Raw genomic sequence first — 19644 nt, 5'->3', positions numbered from 1 at the left:
CCACCATAATCTCACCTTTTGGTTTATATGAGAGCATGATTATGACCTTCAGCTTATGCAGTGCAGCTCAAATGTGGTAGAGATTTATAGATTCTATTCTTCAAACCATTCTGCTTTCTTTACCTTGCTGATGCTCTGTTGTTCTCCACCAATCTGGAACAACATCATCAGCACCTTCTTGAGGTCTTTGGATAACTAGAACAATATGGAGTCATACTGAAGATAGCCAAATGTGTTTTTGGGCCACCAGAAGTGACGTTTCTTGGTCATAAAATCTCATCTGTGGGCTTCCTTCCTCTAACTGAAAAGATAGAAGCAATACTACTACCACTCAGGCCACCTACAGTCAAGGAATTATGACGTTTCTTGGGTGTACTTAATTTCTACAGATGACACCTTCCCCCTGCAACAGAGATACAGGAACCTTCGACAGCAATATTGTCAGGTCATAATGTTAAAACAGGAAGTCTCTTGTGCACTGGACAGAATATATGTTCTTCGCATTTGAGGATGCGACGTAGAGCATGGCTGAGTGCAGCATTTTAAGCATCCCCAAAACTTGGTGCACCACTAGCTACTGTCAAACTTGGTGCACCACTAGCTACTGTCATGGATATGATCCAGATACCCATTGGTGTGGCACTCTAAGAAAGCCTGGCAACCCACTGGCATATTACTCCCACAAACAAAATGGAGTATATATGACTGTGAGCTTCTGGCTGTGTACCAGGCAGTCAGATATCTCCATCTGCAAGTCAAAGTATGAGTCTTTACTTTCATGACTTCTCTTCTTCTACATTGATCTATAAATGTTTACCAACAGCAGGTAATGTATGTGTGGTGAGAGGGTGGAGAGGGGGGGGGGGAGGCAAGGGGGCGGGGGGGGGGGGGGGGGGCTAGCGGTAGGTAGAAAGCAGAGCCAAATCTTGTAAACAGGGTGGATAAATTTGAGCTCCAAATCCCTCAGCTTTCCTATTGCCAAAGGACACCTCATATGCAGATGCATTCTCCTGAAATGGGGTTACTTTGTTTTTTTCCTTCATCACCTTTTTCTAGAACATTTGTGTTGTATGTGCCAGTTATTGATTTGCACTTAGTAAAATAATTATCAAGAAGAACTCTTTTTGTATTCCAGATGAGACTTCCTATCATCTTTCTTACAGATGAGATCAACTTGACTTTTTGGTGCAAAATTAATAGCTGCCACTGACTGCAAATGGGTTTGTTTCTTACATGAGGTGTTATCCACAGTAAAAAAACCAGTTCACAAGGTTGACTGCATTCTTTTTAAAATGATCCAAACATTCAGTCTTCATGATTTTCTTTTAGCAGCTTGTTCTTGCTCTTAATTGATAAAAGTGAGGTTGACAATTGTCTTTGTGAGGCCATTGCTTTCCATTGCTTTTATTTCTTTGTGAATAGTGGGTATATCTTTCACAGTGTCCACAGGAATGTGTACGCAGGCGCGCTTTTGTGTGTGTGTGTGTGTGTGTGTGTGTGTGTGTGTGTGTGTACACTTTTGCAAGAAAAAAGCAAGAACTTGAAATCTAGTGTGAATGCTGTTATTTCCTGTTATGTGTCTCTGTGCACTACATATTGGTCCGCTGTAGGTGAGAAACAGCATTTCCCATATTTTACATATACACTGTGTATCACTCACGTGTATGATGGAGGATTCTTTTCATCCATATTAAGATTTCTTCCTGCTCCATTCACGAATGGAGTGTAGGAAGTATGAGTGCTTGTTCACCTGTGCGTAAGTTATTATTTGCTTATATTTAATATGCTCAATAAGTATGGGATAGATATGTAGAGGTCCAAAGAATGTCCATACTGTATCTCCTGAAATATGGTTCACGAATTTTTCTAAGCCAGTTCTTGTGATATATATATCTTTCTTCAGTGTCTCCCACCTGAGATTTTACACTATCTCAGTTGTACTCTTTCACAAATCAAACAAGACTATATGACAATTCATACTACTCTTCTTTGTATACACTCTATGTTTCTGCAGTGGCACAGGTCCCACCCTCTTGAGCAGCCTGCAAGAATGGGCTATGTATATGTTTTGTGTGCAGATACTTGTAGACAAACTATACCCAGCATCCTATCAATGATTTGTAGCCTGTCATTTGTTTCACCTATTACTGAGGGTATATGGTTGTTCCACTTAACATCTCTATACATGGTTACTCACAAATATTTGCATGACATGACTGACTAGTTGTAACTAATTAATCCTGTAGTCAAAGGATATCACACTTATGTTTCATGAAGTGAAAAATTTATCATTTCCCTACATTAAGAGCTACTTGTCAGCCTTTGCACAAGGCTGATATTTTGTCCACATCTAAACAAGTACTACCGCAATATGTACTGGATTGCATTTGCTCATATACAAGTCCATCATTTGAGAAAACCCTGAGATTGAAACTAATACTGTCAATCAAAGCATTATGTATAACTTGAACATCAATGATCTTACTACACTCCTCCGAGTCAAACCAAACCTCCTTTGGTGTCAGTAGATTATTCTCAATCCAGGGTAATGTGCTGTGTCCTGTTTGTCATGAAATTCTCATGTGTCTGCCTTATAAGGCAAGACAATCATCCCTATTGTCATTTTGCTCAGTAAGTTGGAGATGAGTGGGGTAGCAAATTAGGGATGGAGTGGTGAAAAGTAAATACAAAAGAGAAGCCAGGTTAGAGTCAACTCCATTAAATTCATATATATGAACCCACAGTACAGTGATGGTAGCAAGGCCAGGTTTGGTATGAGATTTGAATGCACTGGACTACAGAGAACATTACAAATGGGAGAATACAAGGCACGAGAGGCAAGCCTCAGCTAGTTACATTCTTTACTATATGAAACTTAAATGTCATACAAATAATTCACAGTGGGAAAAAATGAGATTAAAGCAATACAATTTCAAACACAGGTGTCAGTGAACACAGGTATTATGAAGGGAAATGGAGATTCATTAAATATGAACTGTTTTTGTTTCATGTTTCTATGATATAACACTTACCGATAATCCTGTTATAGTGCAAGGAGAACTGGCATCATCTTCTCCACCGTTGGAGTTGGTGCTACAAACTTCTAGCCGGATGTAATAAATTACACCGTTGACAACCTAAAACAAATGTACCTTTTTATATATCAGAACCACAATGAAGTCCAAATCTGAAGGCAGGTTCATAAATGAAGCGTAACACTTACAAGAAAAAGCACATTTAGTACTGACTCCAATGTACAACCAGCACAGAACTGACCTCTTGGATGGAGAATGCAGCTATTTATACAAACACTGAATATTGCTGGATGCCAGTATTTACACAATTATCAAGTATTCCTGAATGTTGTACAGAAATTACAATTGTAAGATATTTCAACAACCTTCCAGATAAATATCAAATCTGTTAATGTAAACTTTCGTGTGTGTGTGTGTGTGTGTGTGTGTTTGTGATCTTCTCCCAAACTCCTGGATCAATTTCAACCAAATGTAGCCTTTGAGTATCAGCATTGTGGGATTTATATCCTCCTAGCTCCAATAGGAGTACAGATGCAGGCAAAAATGTCTTTTTCAGCCCTTGGCATATTGTCTCCCTGTACAACAGACATGTTCCACTGGAATGATGGTGCCGAGTGTAAATTTTGGTTGTGTTCATTACCAGAATAAACTCGACATAAATGTTCAAAAGTGTTTAACATGTGAAAAAATTGATGCATATCATGATAATATGTGTATCGCAGGTTTTGTTATTGAAAAAGTTTCGGAAGGAAGACATGGTGTGGCCCAAAATTGTGTAACTGAAATCACACATGGAGCTAGTACCACATCTTACAAATCGCGAGAGCCAATACAAAGACTTTGCTACTGCAAATTGCGTGCCATGAAGGGCATAATGTGCATAAACTGTAAAACTGTATACCATTTCACATGTGTAAAGGCAGATCCAAGACGAAAACTATAGTGTTGCAAAAGGTGTAATGAATATGCCCTAGACAAAGCACTACAGAAGAGCGACTGCAAAGTCGAAATTATTGCTATGCTGTTAGAAGAGGTACATTCCTTGAAATACAAATATACCAATAACAATCAATGTGAGTATAAAATAAACAGTGATCTTGTAATTGATAATGATACTAGAACCAGCAGTAACAAATATGATATCAACTGCAAAAAATCTAGGAAAACCGCAAAAAGTGGTATAGCATGTGTAAAATGTGAAACAAAATTTCACTTTCAATGTGCAAAGGTGGACTGCACATTGAAAGGAAATGAGAAGTTTAGAAAAACATGGAAGTGTAATATGTTTAGGCCTACCGATATACTAAACCAGGCTGCAAATATCCCGCTAACAAACAGATTTGAAGTGCTTGATGTAGACAGCTACGATGAGACTCTTGAAGCTCAAACAGAACACTCTCAATCATCAAATGCTGCAGTAACTCTTCCTGGAAGCACTACAGCTTCTGAACTTCAACAAGGACATCAAATTCTGGGTGATGCTGCTGTTCCTGTTCTGAAAACCATCTGTCAACATGAATCACTTTATAGTATTCCAAGAAAGCTTATCATTCTTGCCAATAGTCACGGTCGAGAGATTGCTGCTCATATAAATGAAGTTGCTGAAACTGTGAAGCCAACAGGATTCATCAAGCCTGGAGCATCTCTTTCTCGAATATGTACGTATATACATTCAGAAGAAATCAGTAAGTTGTCATCCAAGGATTTCATTGTACTACTTGGTGGCTCTAATGACATGTACAAGAACTAAAGAGGTGTCCTAGGACACACAAATGTAATGTATGTAAACATTCCACAGAGGTACGACTTACATCAGTTGTCTTGTGTGAACAGAGAGATCAAACCTTGCAAATGAACAGCTTTCAAACATATGTAAACGGTTTTAAAATGTAAATGTTCTAGATGTAAGTGGTGTTGGTCGAAGATTCCATACCTCACATGGGCTTCATTTGAACAGTCTTGGGAAAAGGATTTTAGCACAAAAACTAATTGAAAGAAGCGCAGGCAACAGTTTTACTACAAATTCAACAGTACTGACAAAATGTGTTTCATCGCCAACCACAGAAAAGAAAAATAGTGATTTTTTCCCACAGCAACACAGTCCAGTAATAGTCAACTCTCCAATAAGACCTTTTTAGGCAGAACAGAAGAGAGCACAGTGTAAATGTCGTACATTTTGATAATTTAACTTGTGTGAAAGCTAACATTAAGGAACCAGTTAAAAATACAATTGATACGCTATATTGTTTAAAAATATTTCATCAGAATATAAGAAGTCTTTTGACTAAAAAAGAAGAGCTGCTGCTTTCTCTGCAAGAAACAGCTGACACAGATGAAATTATTCCTGATGTGCTCTGCTTAACTGAACATCACTTGGAAGCCACAGAAATTAATCAGCTACATTTAAATAGTTATAAAATTGGTTCTTCCTACTGTCACAACAACTTAAGACAAGGTGGAGTGGCAATTTACACACACAATACTATTAAGTCACAAGTTATAGATGTTTCTAAATACTGTATTGAACAGCACTTTGAATGTTGTGCAGTCAAATTAGAGCTCAAAACACAGTTCCTGATCATAATAACAATTTACAGGGCACCTATGGGAAACATTACAAAATTTCTCTCTCAGCTAGAAACAGTTCTTACTAAACTTTATAGAAACAATAGTAATGTCATCACATGTGGTGACTTTAACATAAACTTACTCACAAAAAATAACAACCAGAAACTATTAGAACCACTACTGTTAACCTTCAATTTGCTCCACATGTTCTCATTCCCAACAAGAGTACATGGGCACAGCAAGACCCTGATTGATAATCTGTTCCTAGATTCCACAAATTACAATGAAGTGATGACATGGGCTGTAACAAATGGTCTGTCTGATCACGATTTTCAAATGACAACCCTAAAACTTGCCAGCAGAAAAACAGCACATGGCCATTGTAGCCAAGTCAGACATGTCAGAACAATAAATGCCAAATCTACTTGCTTGTTCAGACATAGTTTATGCCATGAACAATGGGGGAAGTATACCAGGCTGACACAGTGAATGAGAAGTTCAACTCTTCCCTCAACTTATTCCTTAAACATTTTGAATCTTCTTTCCCCCAAAGACAGATTAAAATCATACCGGCCTGTAGTAAAAGGAAAGAGTGGCTAACTACTGGCATAAAAATATCATGTAACAAAAAGAGATATCTGTATGTACAACAGAGGACTAGTACAGACCCAGCAGTAAAGTTACATTAGAGGAAATACTGTAAAATTCTAACAAGTCTAATCAAGAACGCGAAACAGTTGCACTAAGCAAAAAAATTAGCAACTCAAAAAATAAAATAAAAACCATATGGCACATCATGAAAAGTGAGACAAATAGGAACATAAAACCTGACAATAATAAACACAAAATTGCAGCCTCCGAGTTCAAAAATTTTTTTCTCACTATAGCTGAAAAAACAGTGAACCATAATAAACAGTCTCACACAGAAGCTATTGAACTACTTAACCACATTCAAATAACATCTAAAGTAACACTTCATTTCAGAAGTACAACCCCTAAAGAAATTGAAAAAAAAAAACCATAAAATTACTCAAAAACTCAGATTCCTGTGGATACGATGGCATATCAAGTAGGATTTTAAAATCATGTGCAGACTTAATCAGTTATATATTGTGCTATTTGTACAACCAATCTACGGAAACTGGTGTGTTCCCAGATAGATTAAAACATGCAGTAGTTATGCCAATCCACAAAAATGGGGCAAGGGATGAAATAACCAACTATTGGCCCATCTCTCTGCTGACAGTGTTCTCAAAGGTATTTGAGAGAAAAGTGTCTGATAGGATTTATAGTCACACTACACAAAATGGCTTACTGGCTCCTACACAGTTCGGCTTTCATAAGGGCTCCTCCACAGACAGAGCTATATTTAACCTAACAGATGAAATTTTAGGTGAATTAAATTACAAAAGGTATCCAATGGGGATATTCTGTGACGTTGCCAAGGCATTTGATTGTGTAGATCACAACACACTCTTAAAAAAGCTTCCACATTATGGCATTAAAGAGAAATCTTTGACTTGGATAGAATCATACTTACAGAACAGGAAGCAAAGGGTTGTCTTAAGTGGGACAGGTACAGCATTAAAACCAGACTGGGGAAATATAAAGTATGGGGTCCTGCAGGGCTTGAGTCCTGGGCCACTAATTTTCCTGATCTACATTAATGATCAGGCGCGGCTTGTAATTAAAGGCTCTGAGGCGGAGCCGCCCCAAAATATATGTTAAAGTAAATTTCGCAAGAGCGTATTACATAATTTAAATTATCAGGACGAATTTCGTATATTTCCCATTCCGATTAAAATAACGACGTTCAACGTTTTTGGAACTGTTTGTATCGATGAATGTTTTCCGATCGGTTAGTAGTGTTTAGGCTGCGCCTTGGAAAGTCTGTAAGCTGCGTGTATTAGCGGTTTAGGGGCGTGGCTTCTACATAGCATTGCTCGTTATGGGCGATCCGAAGGCTCAGAGCTTGCAGCCTAAGGGTGTTATACCAACCACCACACGTTTTTCACGTTCCACTATCTATGTAATAAAGGAATGTAGAGTGGCCGAAGCTTCGCTATCCAATATCTGTCTCTGCACATCTGTACTACGCCTCGATGCGTCATTAATCGACGTTTAGTATTTTTGTTTTGATAATGTTTTACATAGTAGTTTTGTTTCTGCCATTGGCTATTGTATCCACATTTAGAGTAAGTTTGCAAATATCCCGCCAGAGTGCACTAGACTACAGTAACATAACAGTACTGCCATCTAGCGAGAGTTTCGTAAGTGATTAGAGGACAAAGCGCGCGAAATTTGTCCCGTAACTTTATTTTCCGTGCTTGCTGATGCTGACTGCTTTTGTTGACACCGTGTGATATTAGCAAGTTTCTATTTCGGAGTGTATTTTGCAAGATTTTAGTGAGTTTTACTTCCTTGTGAATATCTGCGAATTACGGCGAGTGTGAAACCAGCGCAACATGAATTCAGTGTGCAATTTAATAGGTAAAAGCTTGGAACACGGCCACAGGATGAAAGTGAAAGAACTTGGTGCACCCAGACCCGATCTAACGATCAATCAAGAACAGAAACAGTGTAAATCTAGGCAAGGATACAAACGCAGTTTTAATAGAGCAATGTACGATGCAGCTGAGTGGTTGTGTGGTTGTGAAGTGAAAAACGCATTTTTCTGTTTCACCTGTCTTCTTACAAATAGTACTGATAGTGCCTGGACTGAAACTGGTATCGCTGACTTAAAGAATTTTCACGCAAAGGTGAAAAAACATAATTCCAGCGAAAAACATTTAAATGGGTTCATTGAGTTTTCAATGCTAGGGAAAGTGGACATTATGTGCCAATTAGACAGTGCTTACCGCCGTAATATAAAGATATATAATGAAAATGTATCAAAAAATCGGTATATTCTGGGTAAACTGATAGACTGTATTAAATTTTGCGGCAAATTCGAGCTTGCCTTAAGGGGCCACGATGAAACAGAAGATTCCAAAAACCCAGGAATTTTTCGAGGATTAGTCAGTCTTATGGCAGAACTGGACTGCGTCTTGAAGCAGCACATTGAGAAATCAGAAAACCGTGTTTTCTTAGGCCTATCGAAGACAATTCAAAATGAACTCCTGGAATCAATTTATGAGGTGTGCCTTAATCTCATCAAGAGTGAACTGTCGAAGGCAAACTTTCTCGCAATAGAAGTTGATGAAACTACTGACTGTGCAAATTTGTCACAATTGGTCCTAATAATTCGCTATGAGCTACTGGGACAAATAAATGAAAGATTTATTTCCTTTGTACGCACAAAAAGTCACAGTGCAGACGATGTAACTGCAGCTGTTCTCTGCGAGCTAGAGAAAATGAATGTACAAGAAACACCTGAAAAACTGATAGCTCAGTGTTACGATGGTGCTCCTGTTATGAGTGGCCATAAAAGTGGAGTTCAAACTAGAATTAGAGAAGTGTACAGGAATGCTCACTTTATTCACTGTTACGCCCATCAGTTAAATTTAATTGTTGAACGTTGTGTGACGGGCAATAAACAAGTGCGGATCTTCTTTAGCAACTTGGAAGGAATTTCCACCTTTTTTTCACGGTCTTCTAGCCGTACAGCTATTCTTGACGAAGTAGTGAAGAAGCGTATTCCTACCTGTCCTCAGTCCATCAGATGGAATTTTAAATCACGGAGCGTAACCACTGTGTACAAATACCAAAAGGAAATTGTTGAGTGCCTAGAAAGAATTATTGATGATGATGCCAGTGATTACAAGACAATAAACAAGGCCACGGGACTGAAGGGTTTCCTGCAAGACGAAGATTTCCTCTTCTGGTTAAATTTTTTTAATACAGTCATGCCTCACTGCGACATTCTCTTTAATCAACTGCAGCAGAGGAATATTGATGCAGTGAAAACTGTTGAATATGTTTCGCACTTTGCAGATTCTGTCCAGAAAGTTAGGGCCTCACTTGAAACTGACGATCTCTGGGAACAGGTAGAACCAACTGCAAAACGGGGACGTTTCACAGAATCAAGAATGTGTGTGCACGAAACGTTTGCGACCTCATCACAACTCAGATCAGAGAACGATTCAGTTTCAATGATCACTTATCGATTGCACAGCTGTTTGATCCATCGTTGTTTGCAAAACATCAAACTATTTTTCCGGAAAAAGAGTTTAAAATAGCTGTTAATTTGTTCAATTTACAGTCTTCTGATCTACGTCATGAGCTGAACGTGTTGTACAGCCGAAAATATTTTATGAAGGCGTCAGGTGCTTTGACCTTGTTGAACTGTCTTTACGATAACAATCTGGCTAAAGCTTTTCCTGAAAGTGTAAAACTTCTGCAAATAATAGTAACATTCCCTATGACGACCGGCGAGGCAGAACGCTGCTTCTCGACGTTAAAGCGAGTGAAAACATTCATGCGCAACACTATGAATGAGGACAGACTTTGTGCGCTTGCAATGTGTTCCCTAGAAAAAGAATTATTGAATCGGCCAAATTTCAATGAAATGGTCATAGACCACTTTGCTGCGCAGAAGGGGAGACGAGCTGACTTCGTCTATAAACAAATGAATTGAGGTAAGCAAAAGTGCATTCATAATTGATAAGAGGTAATTCTTTATATTAAGTCCTACTTAGCCTATTAAGTGAAGTGGATAAAAAAGTGTAGTGTCATGTTTAGCCAGTCATAAACGTGATGACATTTTCCGAAACGAATCACTTTTGGTACCGGTACAGTGTGTTGCGCTACAGTGTCACATTTTGTGTACTTTAGCACAACAAACCGTACTAAAAATGACGTATTTTGGAGAGATCTTTAGTGCGCTATTTCATATAAATGCATATTTTCATAATACACAATAAATACGAACTGTTCGCTTCTCAAACATGCGAAATAATATGGCAGTTGCACGGATTGCTCATGCCACCCAATCACAGCACAAGACTTGTGACATCACGAAAACATTACAGTATCGTCATGCGAACTCGTAAACTTCGAGCTTTGGAGGTTAACCACAATAAACGCCTTACGTTTAGTACTGAAAACACCAAAAATATTAAGCAACCGCAAAGTTAACATTCATCGCATTAAAGATCTCTCCAAAACGCGTCTTTTCATATGATTTGCTGCAGTGTCAGAATATGTAATGATGACGTATAAAAACACTAACCAAAGATTTTAATTCGAAGTTAGCTTTTAATCATATTTAATACCTGATTATAGAAGATACAGTACGTAAAATTATGGGTAGAGAGTGATCTGCCACCCCCCTCCCCCTGAATTTTTAGTTGTTTATGTCAGACTAATCTGTAGTGTAACCCGAGGTCTATGTTGGCTCCAATCGATAAATGCCGCAGCCTTCCCCAATATAGAAACCACGAGCCGCGCCTGTTAATGATCTATCAATCACAATTAATAACAGAGCAAAAATAGTAATGTTTGCCGACAATACAACTAGCCTCGTAGAAGGACCCAATTCCACAATGCAGGATACAGCCATGACAGTCTCTACTCAAATACAGAAATGGTTCACTGTGAATAGCCTAACCTTAAATCTTTCAAAAACCAATATGATACAGTTTCTGAAAAAAAATTTAAAAAAAAGTTCCTGAAATACATGTTAACAATCACAAAATTAATGAAACCACACATACAAAATTCCTAGGTATTCAGATAGACAGTCACCTAAGCTGGAAAGAACAAATTGATCAGCTGGTCAAGAAACTTAGCTCATCGTGCTTTGCACTAAGAGCTCTCCATCAGTTAGTGGACAAAGAAATAATGTTGTTGTCATATTTTGCATATTTCCATTCTATTCTCTCCTATGGCATAAACTTCTGGGGAAATGCTGCAGGTGTTGAAAAAGTATTCAGAATACAAAAACGAGCAGCGAGGCTAATATGTGGGGTCCCTAATGGGGCATCTTTCAGAGGACTCTTCAAATCTCTCAGGATACTTACCATCACAGGTCAGTATATATATACTCACTGATGTTATCTGTAGACAACAAAAGGGAATTGTTTCAGAAAAATTGTGACATCCACAACCATGACACAAGACAGGTGAAAAATTTTCACCAAGGCTCTGCAACTCTCACTAAAGTACATAGTGGGAGTTACTGAGTCAGGTATAAATGTCTTCAATAAGCTCCCTATCAATATAAAAAGGGAAATAAATAATATACAGGTTTTCAAAAGGAAGCTAAAATTATTCCTCATCAAACAAACTTTCTATAAAATGAATGAATACTTAGAGTTATAGGGAGTAAGAATGGGGAAATTGCCTAAGAAAAGCACTCCCTTAAAGATAAAGTGTGATACTGTTACTTGTAGTTTAACTGAAATTGTGGTGATGAAATGTAAATTTATCTGTGTTATTAGGAGAAAATGTGAACTCCCATGTATCCCACACTCTTGAGTATTCACTTAAACCTCTTCTTAAGGAATGCAGTTAAAATTTCTATTCAATCCAAACCATGACCATGAAGCAAATTTACCTGCTTATATATGTCAGTAGCATAAAAATATGCACTATCACTTATTCTACTACTTTAAACAGCCACTTAAACTGTTTCTGGCATGATGCAATCTTTAATACTGCATGCAAGTAATTGTTCTTGTTAAATAAACAAATGTCTGTGCAATGTGATGGATAAATGTTCATGTACTACTGTAATCGTATCAATTGACTTGTCCTATATTACTTGTACACTGGTTGTATAATATGTAATCAACAGGACCAAATAAATAAATAAACAAACAGTGTTGACCCTCTGACAACCAAGTAGTGGCAAAGGATATAATACCACCAAAAGCAGTGCTTTAGAACTCTTTTCGTAGTCCCGTTGTCCACACAAGCGCAAAAATCCATACCATGCCTCCACGGCTCTATCTCAGTCACCAATGCTTAGCCTTACAGCACTTTTGTCTTTCTCCTGGACATCCAGTGTCCACATGCGAGCCAGCTGTCTTGCTTCTTTGGTGCTGGTGATTATGTACGAGAGTTGCCCAGAAAGTAATGCAGTGCACATTTCTTCTTCAGTAACTCTTTATTGAACACAATGAGAATTACACACACAAAAGACTGGTGTTTTATCTACACACACTATTTTTCCACATAATCTTTATCCCATTTTAAGGTCTTCCTCCAGCACAAGACATGGGCGTGCATGCCTGTTGGTACTAATCCTTGTCCTGATGGTGGAGCCAGTGATCCACTGTGTAAATCACCTCCTCATCACACTCAAAATGCCGAGTCATAATGCGTCTGTCCTCATGAATGACAACATCAGCTTGCTGCAACACGTCAGGTGTGACAGCCGTGGATGGTCTCCCCGACCACTGCAAATCGTAGAGGTTCATCATGCCCAGTAACTAACTGTACATCTGTTGACAGCAGATGCTCCATAGACTTTCCACAAGTCTTTGTGAATATTTGTGAATATTGTGTTTTTTTCTCTGTAGTGAGTAGTTCAGTGATGGCACGTTGCTTGTAACGTACATCACCTACACTATTTTGAAACTGTCCTGCAGCTACGCTATCTGTTGGGTGTGACGGAAACTTGGCATGCACACTAAGGAGATTTCAAATAATACATATGTAACATTTCATATTCATAGCATTGTTTTCGGCTGATAAAAAAAAAGCAGTTCATTATTTTCTGGGCAACACTCGTATTTCATGTAGAGATCCTGAGTATCATCTGACTGAACAAAGTATTTATTGTTGACTAGACCTCATGACAGTGAAGCAGAAAGAACAGTGTAAAGTGTACAGTGTCTTGGTTCACTGTGCTGTATGTGAATGTTGTGACAGGCAGTACAGTACCCCATTCTCTCCATTTTACACTAATGTATATTGACAGCATATCTGCCAATGTTTTATTAAAGTGTTGTGTGGGACCACTAATCTGTGGATGGTAGACAGTTATCATTCTGTGTGTGATGTCAGAACATGGAATTATCTTTGGTACTACGCGTAGTCTCGACTTGAAAATCTTTTCAGATGAGACATCATCACACAGTGTGATTTGTGCTTCCAAAAGATGTCTTCTACAAGGAACTCCAAAATTTATGGAGCTGCAGCAGTTGGCACTTTTGGTGATTGCATAGCAAGTGAGGTACTCAGTGCAGACTATTATCCATCAATTCCTGTTTGTTGAGTTTGAGAACCTCCATTAGAGATCGATATCGATTCCTATACAGCACAATGGCACTGCTACAGTTGGGACTGGTACCAGATGCCCCAGAGGTAACTGCAGCATGTCCATTCATTATTGGCATCCCTTACAGTGTCTCACAACATAATGGGTCTGTCAAGACATGGACAGTGATTCCTGCATCTGTTTCTATCTCAGGGTGTATATGTGGACAAGGAAAAAAATTCCAGGATTTTTCCCGGATTTCCCGATTAAAAATACACTTCTTCCCAGGTGAAAATACACTTTTTCCCTGTTAAGTGACAGTATACTCTTCCCCAGCTTTGTAAAACTCATCAGTCCTTTGTATGTTTATGGTTTTATATACCAATGTAGAATATCCCGGCACTTTAGAAAACAAATCTCATGGGGGGAGGGGGGGGACATCACGTTTTGAAAGACCTTTGATGTGCAGCAACATGTACGCTGCATATTTTCATATTACAAAGGTATAAATTTGAATTCCACCAAACACCACATGTCCCTTTCCAAAGCACTGAAATCGAGATTGCGATGCACTTTTGTAAGCCAGTCACAGCTCACGTCACGTGATCTCGCCAGCTGATGACAGCATAGGACACGTGATGTAGTCAGTCAATAGCAAGATCACTCTTAAGTAGTGCAAACACACAAATAAGAAAAGTTAATGGTTTAAATTAATATACATAGCATTCACATATAATATTGGTCTTTAAGATAGATAAGCTGGAAGAAGAGCTAAGCTCCCACGTATAATGTTGATCTTTTTTATATGTGTTACACTTTAAGATACATCACACAAAAGTGACAGTAAGATTTTTAATAACAACATAAATTTCTGATCTTCTGGGCTCGAAATTCTTCTAAATGGTCATCCTCAAAGAGTTGATTTTTAAATGAGCGTCAAATGCTTTGTGATTTAAGAAATTCATCGTACATTCTTGCACCTAGTTCATCTTGCATAAAAGGAAATTTACTTTGAAAATAATGCTTTTCAAACCACCATTCGCAATATTTTCTCGTGACCTGTTAGAAATTAGTTTGTTTCAACAGTTGCCAGAGAGTGCCAGATAACAGGTCTCACTGTGCTTGCGCAGCTACTATGACATAGGAAGCCTGTATGTTCGTACGTTTAAAACATTTAAAGATCTTGCATTATGTCATAAAAGAAACAAGAAAGAGGATAGAGGATACTTCAAGAGCATCAGAATTTTGCTAACCATTCTGAAATGCATAATTCGGCATAAAGTGCACATTTGTATGTCCAGATTCAGATGTAAATTTTCTTGAGTACCAGTATTGTATTATCTCATGTTTGGTTCTTTATTATGGCATAATGCCATACGAGGTAGAAGATGTAAAACGTGCACTTGAAATGCAGCAAACAGTTGAAAATAGCAAACAGTGTGAAATTAAACACTTCATTTCAAATAAATTGACTGCCTCAGTGAAAATGATTAATAAAAGCCAAATCTCTTTAGCAAACCAACAAAAATAGCTTCATTATTCTGCAAGGTGATTAACGCTTGACTGTCATAAAGGTGGAAATAAAACCTGAAACTAATAACATATTTTAGCCTTCCATAATTATGCGAACGTATTTTAATTCATTTGATAGCTCCCAGCCACAGAAATCCGTTTTGTTTTCATTTAATGTGAGGGCAATAAATGAAGAGGAAACAGCTAAAACACTAAGCGTAAAACACAGGTCATGTGGAGACTCCCCACCTCCCCACTACAACTCAAACTGCTCTCTGCATCAGCCCCGGATCTACAATATTTTCGAACAGGGGCAATACTGCATACAGCCACACAGGAGAAGGTACTACTCATACATGACTCAATTGCGCATGCCCAAGAGCCCACCCACAACTGCTCAAATGAATCTAATTCAAACAGTTGTCACATCACGCACATTGGAGGCAATTTGTTGTTAAGAAGCATTGCATAGACCTCCTAAAGCCTTTGACACACTTTTCTGTTGGCAGACGCTTGTATGAGCAATGTTTTGACATTGTATACAGCGCATTTCCTTTGCAACAAGTTTTATTTTCATTTCTTTTTTCTCTCGTTAATGTTTTGTTGCTGCAGTGTTATTCTGCAGTAGTGTAATACAGAAATATCCTTTGTTAGAGTATCAGTTTTTACCAGTCAAAATCACAAAAATTTAACTGAATATGAAAACAATGAAAAATTCCCAGAATTCTAAACAATTCCCAGGTTTTTCCTGGTTTTTTCCCGGATGAAAAAATTCCTGGGTTGTTCCTGGATCTCCTGGTTGTCCCAGGTCATATACACCCTGTGTCTGGAGTTGTCATGAATCCCAGGTCCCCTACTGTTGGAGTGTCATGGAAAGACTTGAAGACAGCTGGCTGTAGATGAGCTGGGATGACTAGCACCATTTCAATCCAACTGGATCGCAGTTCCCCTTATACAATGCATCATTTATTAATTAGAACTCTCCTTTGGTCAGTTCCCGATCCTTCAAGATGTCTATGGTTTTCAGCAGTGCTGGATCTTCCCTCTGTTCAATAGTAATGCCATTTAATGAGGCAATGACAGATTTCATGCATACTTCTCTGTTCCACTACAGTATTATTTGAAAGGCAATTGGCATATTTGTTTTTACATCCACTTTTGTATACCACTGTGACATTGTACCCTCAAAAGCCTCAGTGCCCATCTTTGTAGTCAACCCAATGGATCCTTCAAGCTAATAAGCCAGCATAGAGAATGGTGGTGTATCACTACAAAGAATGATGGGCTAAACAAATAAATCCAGAACATGTATATGCCCCAAACAGCTGCAAGGCACTCTTTCTCATGTGTAGAGTATTTCACCTCTGACTTATAGAGTGCTCTGCAAACATAAACTATCACCTTTTAGTCACTTTCTTGAATTTTCACTAGAACTGCACTTATATCATAACTGACAATGTCAGTTTAAAGTTCTGCCTCAACAATCTCTTACTACAATGCTAGGACTGAAAAGTTATTGCCTCCTTAATGACAAGTAGAGAGCTTTCTTGCACCTCATTCCAGGAAAATTTCTCATCTTGTAACAATAGTTACTGTAACGGACATGCCTTGGTACAAAAGTCCAATTGTTGGTAGCATGTGCACTTTCCAAGAAAAATTCTCAGAACGCACATGTACTTGGAAGTCAGAAAATATGTGATTTTTTTGGGGGGTGGGGGGGTTGGGAATGACACCTTCACACTAAGTGCCCAATATTTTTATTTCTTGGATGGTGAAGAGGGACTTTCTTGGACTGGGGTACAGGCCTGCAGTCTGAATACATTTTGCCATGGTTGCCAGGTGGCTGAGATGTAGTTCAAATATTTTCAAAAAATGACAATGTGAACCATATGGCACAGAGATGTCAAACATTTAAGATTTTGCAGCAAGTTGTGCTTCATATTCTGGTGCAATACACAGTCTAAATGAAATAACTTTAAAGTCACAGAGGCTGTCAAGAGTTATGAAGGCAAGCTCTTCCCAGTCAGCCTCATAAACCCTGATTTACCAGTATCCTCTCTCCACATCCACAGTTGAGAAATATGTACTTTGCCCCTTTCAGGCAGTCTATGATGTTATCAGTGTGTGGCAATGGATAGACATCTTTCTTCACTTTAGAGCACTTGCCCGCGAAAGGCAAAGGTCCTGAGTTTGAGTCTCAGTCTGGCACACAGTTTTAATCTGCCAGGAAGTTTCATATCAGCACACACTTTGCTGCAGAGTGAAAATCTCATTCTGGAAACATCCCCCAGGCTGTAGCTACGCCATGTCTCCGCAATATTCTTTCTTTCAGGAGTGCTAGTTCTGCAAGGTTCGCAGGAAAGCTTCTGTAAAGTTTGGAAGGTAGGAGACAAGATACTGGCAGAAGTAAAGCTGTGAGGATGGGGCATGAGTCATGCTTGGGTAGCTCAGTTGGTAGAGCACTTGCCTGCAAAAGGCAAAGGTCCCAAGTTTGAGTCTCGGTCCGGCACACAGTTTTAATCTGCCAGGAAGTTTCATCTTTCTTCATGATTTTGTTCAGTTGTTGGTAGTCAACACAGGAACATCATGTGCTATCTTTGTTCACCATGACCACATGAGATGACCAGAAACAATCTCAAGGTTGAGTGATGTGATTTTACAGCCTCTTCTCCCCTTCCTACCAGATTATCTGTCGTTCAGCCAGTCACACTATATGAGCACTGGCTAATTTGAGTACACTGAACAGCCAGAACATTTGACCCCTGAATTATTGTTGATATAAACACATCCCAGCAATATCAGTGTCACCTGGTGAGAAATGACTGCTGATCAGACACACGCACAGTGCATGTAGTATCAGTGAGTGCGCCATCCATGTACAGAATGGGGAAGGTGCACAGTCTATCTGAGTTTCCCAAGGGCAGACTGTAATGGCCCAGAAGCTCAACACAAGTATGTTGGAAATTGTATGGCTTGTCAGGTCTTCAAGGAGTGCTGTGGTGAGTGTCTGCAACATGTGACAAAACCAAGATGAAACCACATCCTGACATTGTTGGTTTCGGTGGCCACCCCTCGTTACAGATGTCAGACTTCATAGGCTGGGCATGCTAGTAAAACAGGACAGGCAATGAACTGTGGTGAAACTAACATCAGACTTTAATGCTGGGCAGAGAAAAGAGTGTCTGAAAACACAGTGCACAAAATACCCCTAATGAAGGGCCTCTGCAGCTGACAACCCATGCACATGCCAATGTTAACACCATGACATTGACAACTATTACTCAAATGGGCACATGGCCATTGACACTGGACATTGTCGTAGTGGCAGAGTGTTGCATGATATGATGAATTCTGATACCTCCTTCATCATGAAGATGACAGGGGAACAGCTTCTTGACAACTGTACTGCAGGACAGAGACAAGCTGGGAGGACAGAGACAATGTGTTGTCCTCTGGCCTTCAAATATCTATTTTCCTGTGGGGCATTGTACTTAGTGGAGAAGATACACATGCACTGGTCAGGAGATGGGTTTTCATTTGACAGCTGCAGCATAAATCTGAGTTGCTCAATCCATTTTCTTATGCATTTGGTGGAGATTGGTGCTAATTATTGATACACCTCTTCTTTCACATTCTCCATTACCTCCCGACTTATGCGTGGACAGTCATGGCAGGTAACTCTTGTAGGCATGGTCCAACATCTCTGGCCATCATATTCTGCTGTACCTATTCTTTTCATAGCTAGCATATGAGAGAGGCATGCTCATGGTGGTCTTCCATAACTTCAGCAGCTGGTCATACCTCTTTCATTCAACTCCTCTGTTGCATTTCCTTGATTCAATGGCTTCTGATGAGTTACTCTATCATCATGATATCCCCTACCAGAAGAGCTGGTATATACCACCTGTGACCCTTTTTATCAAATGTGTGATTTTGTCAACTTCTGTCCTATTTTGATTAAAGATGTTACATGGCGCCAAAATGTTCTGTATGTATGATTGTGTTGTTTTCCCTGACAAGTCGCCTTGTTCTTCAATTGTTTGTCCACTAAGAAGACTTGCTGTTCATTACCACCAAACATTTTCTTCAGCTTGACCTAAAATTTGGCTCAACTACTGGGCTTCTCTTTGTTGTTCTCGAATGACTATTGGGCTGCTCTGTCCAAGTAAAAGTACACATCTACTGAACACAAAATGCAAATCCAACTGTTGTAACTGGTGAATTGGTCAAACTCTTAGAGCAATTTCATCAGTTTCTGAGCAACATCTTCTCAAAACACTGATGGGTGCCTGCTGTGGAGCTGACTGGCACTGCTGTCTCTCTTCCAATATTATCTGGTGTGTGAGTATCTCCTGAATATATGGATCTTAGGAACCATGTACTGTT

General features: G+C 39.0%; 1 protein-coding gene across 1 annotated transcript in view; it reads right to left on the bottom strand.

Annotated features, from left to right (window-relative positions):
* LOC124794647 (cystatin-like) overlaps positions 1-19644 on the bottom strand; it is a 107365-nt gene that overhangs the window by 41107 nt on the left and 46614 nt on the right. Inside the window, exon 3 of the mRNA XM_047258164.1 lies at positions 3033-3137. Coding sequence (XP_047114120.1) covers positions 3033-3137 — 105 coding nt within the window. The remainder of the gene's footprint in view (positions 1-3032; positions 3138-19644) is intronic.

The sequence above is a fragment of the Schistocerca piceifrons genome, chromosome 4 (assembly GCF_021461385.2).
Source record: "Schistocerca piceifrons isolate TAMUIC-IGC-003096 chromosome 4, iqSchPice1.1, whole genome shotgun sequence".
NCBI classification, from domain to species: Eukaryota; Metazoa; Arthropoda; class Insecta; order Orthoptera; family Acrididae; genus Schistocerca; species Schistocerca piceifrons.
The sequence above is the reverse complement of the archived record's forward strand: the minus strand, read 5'-3'. Positions and strand labels throughout refer to the sequence as shown.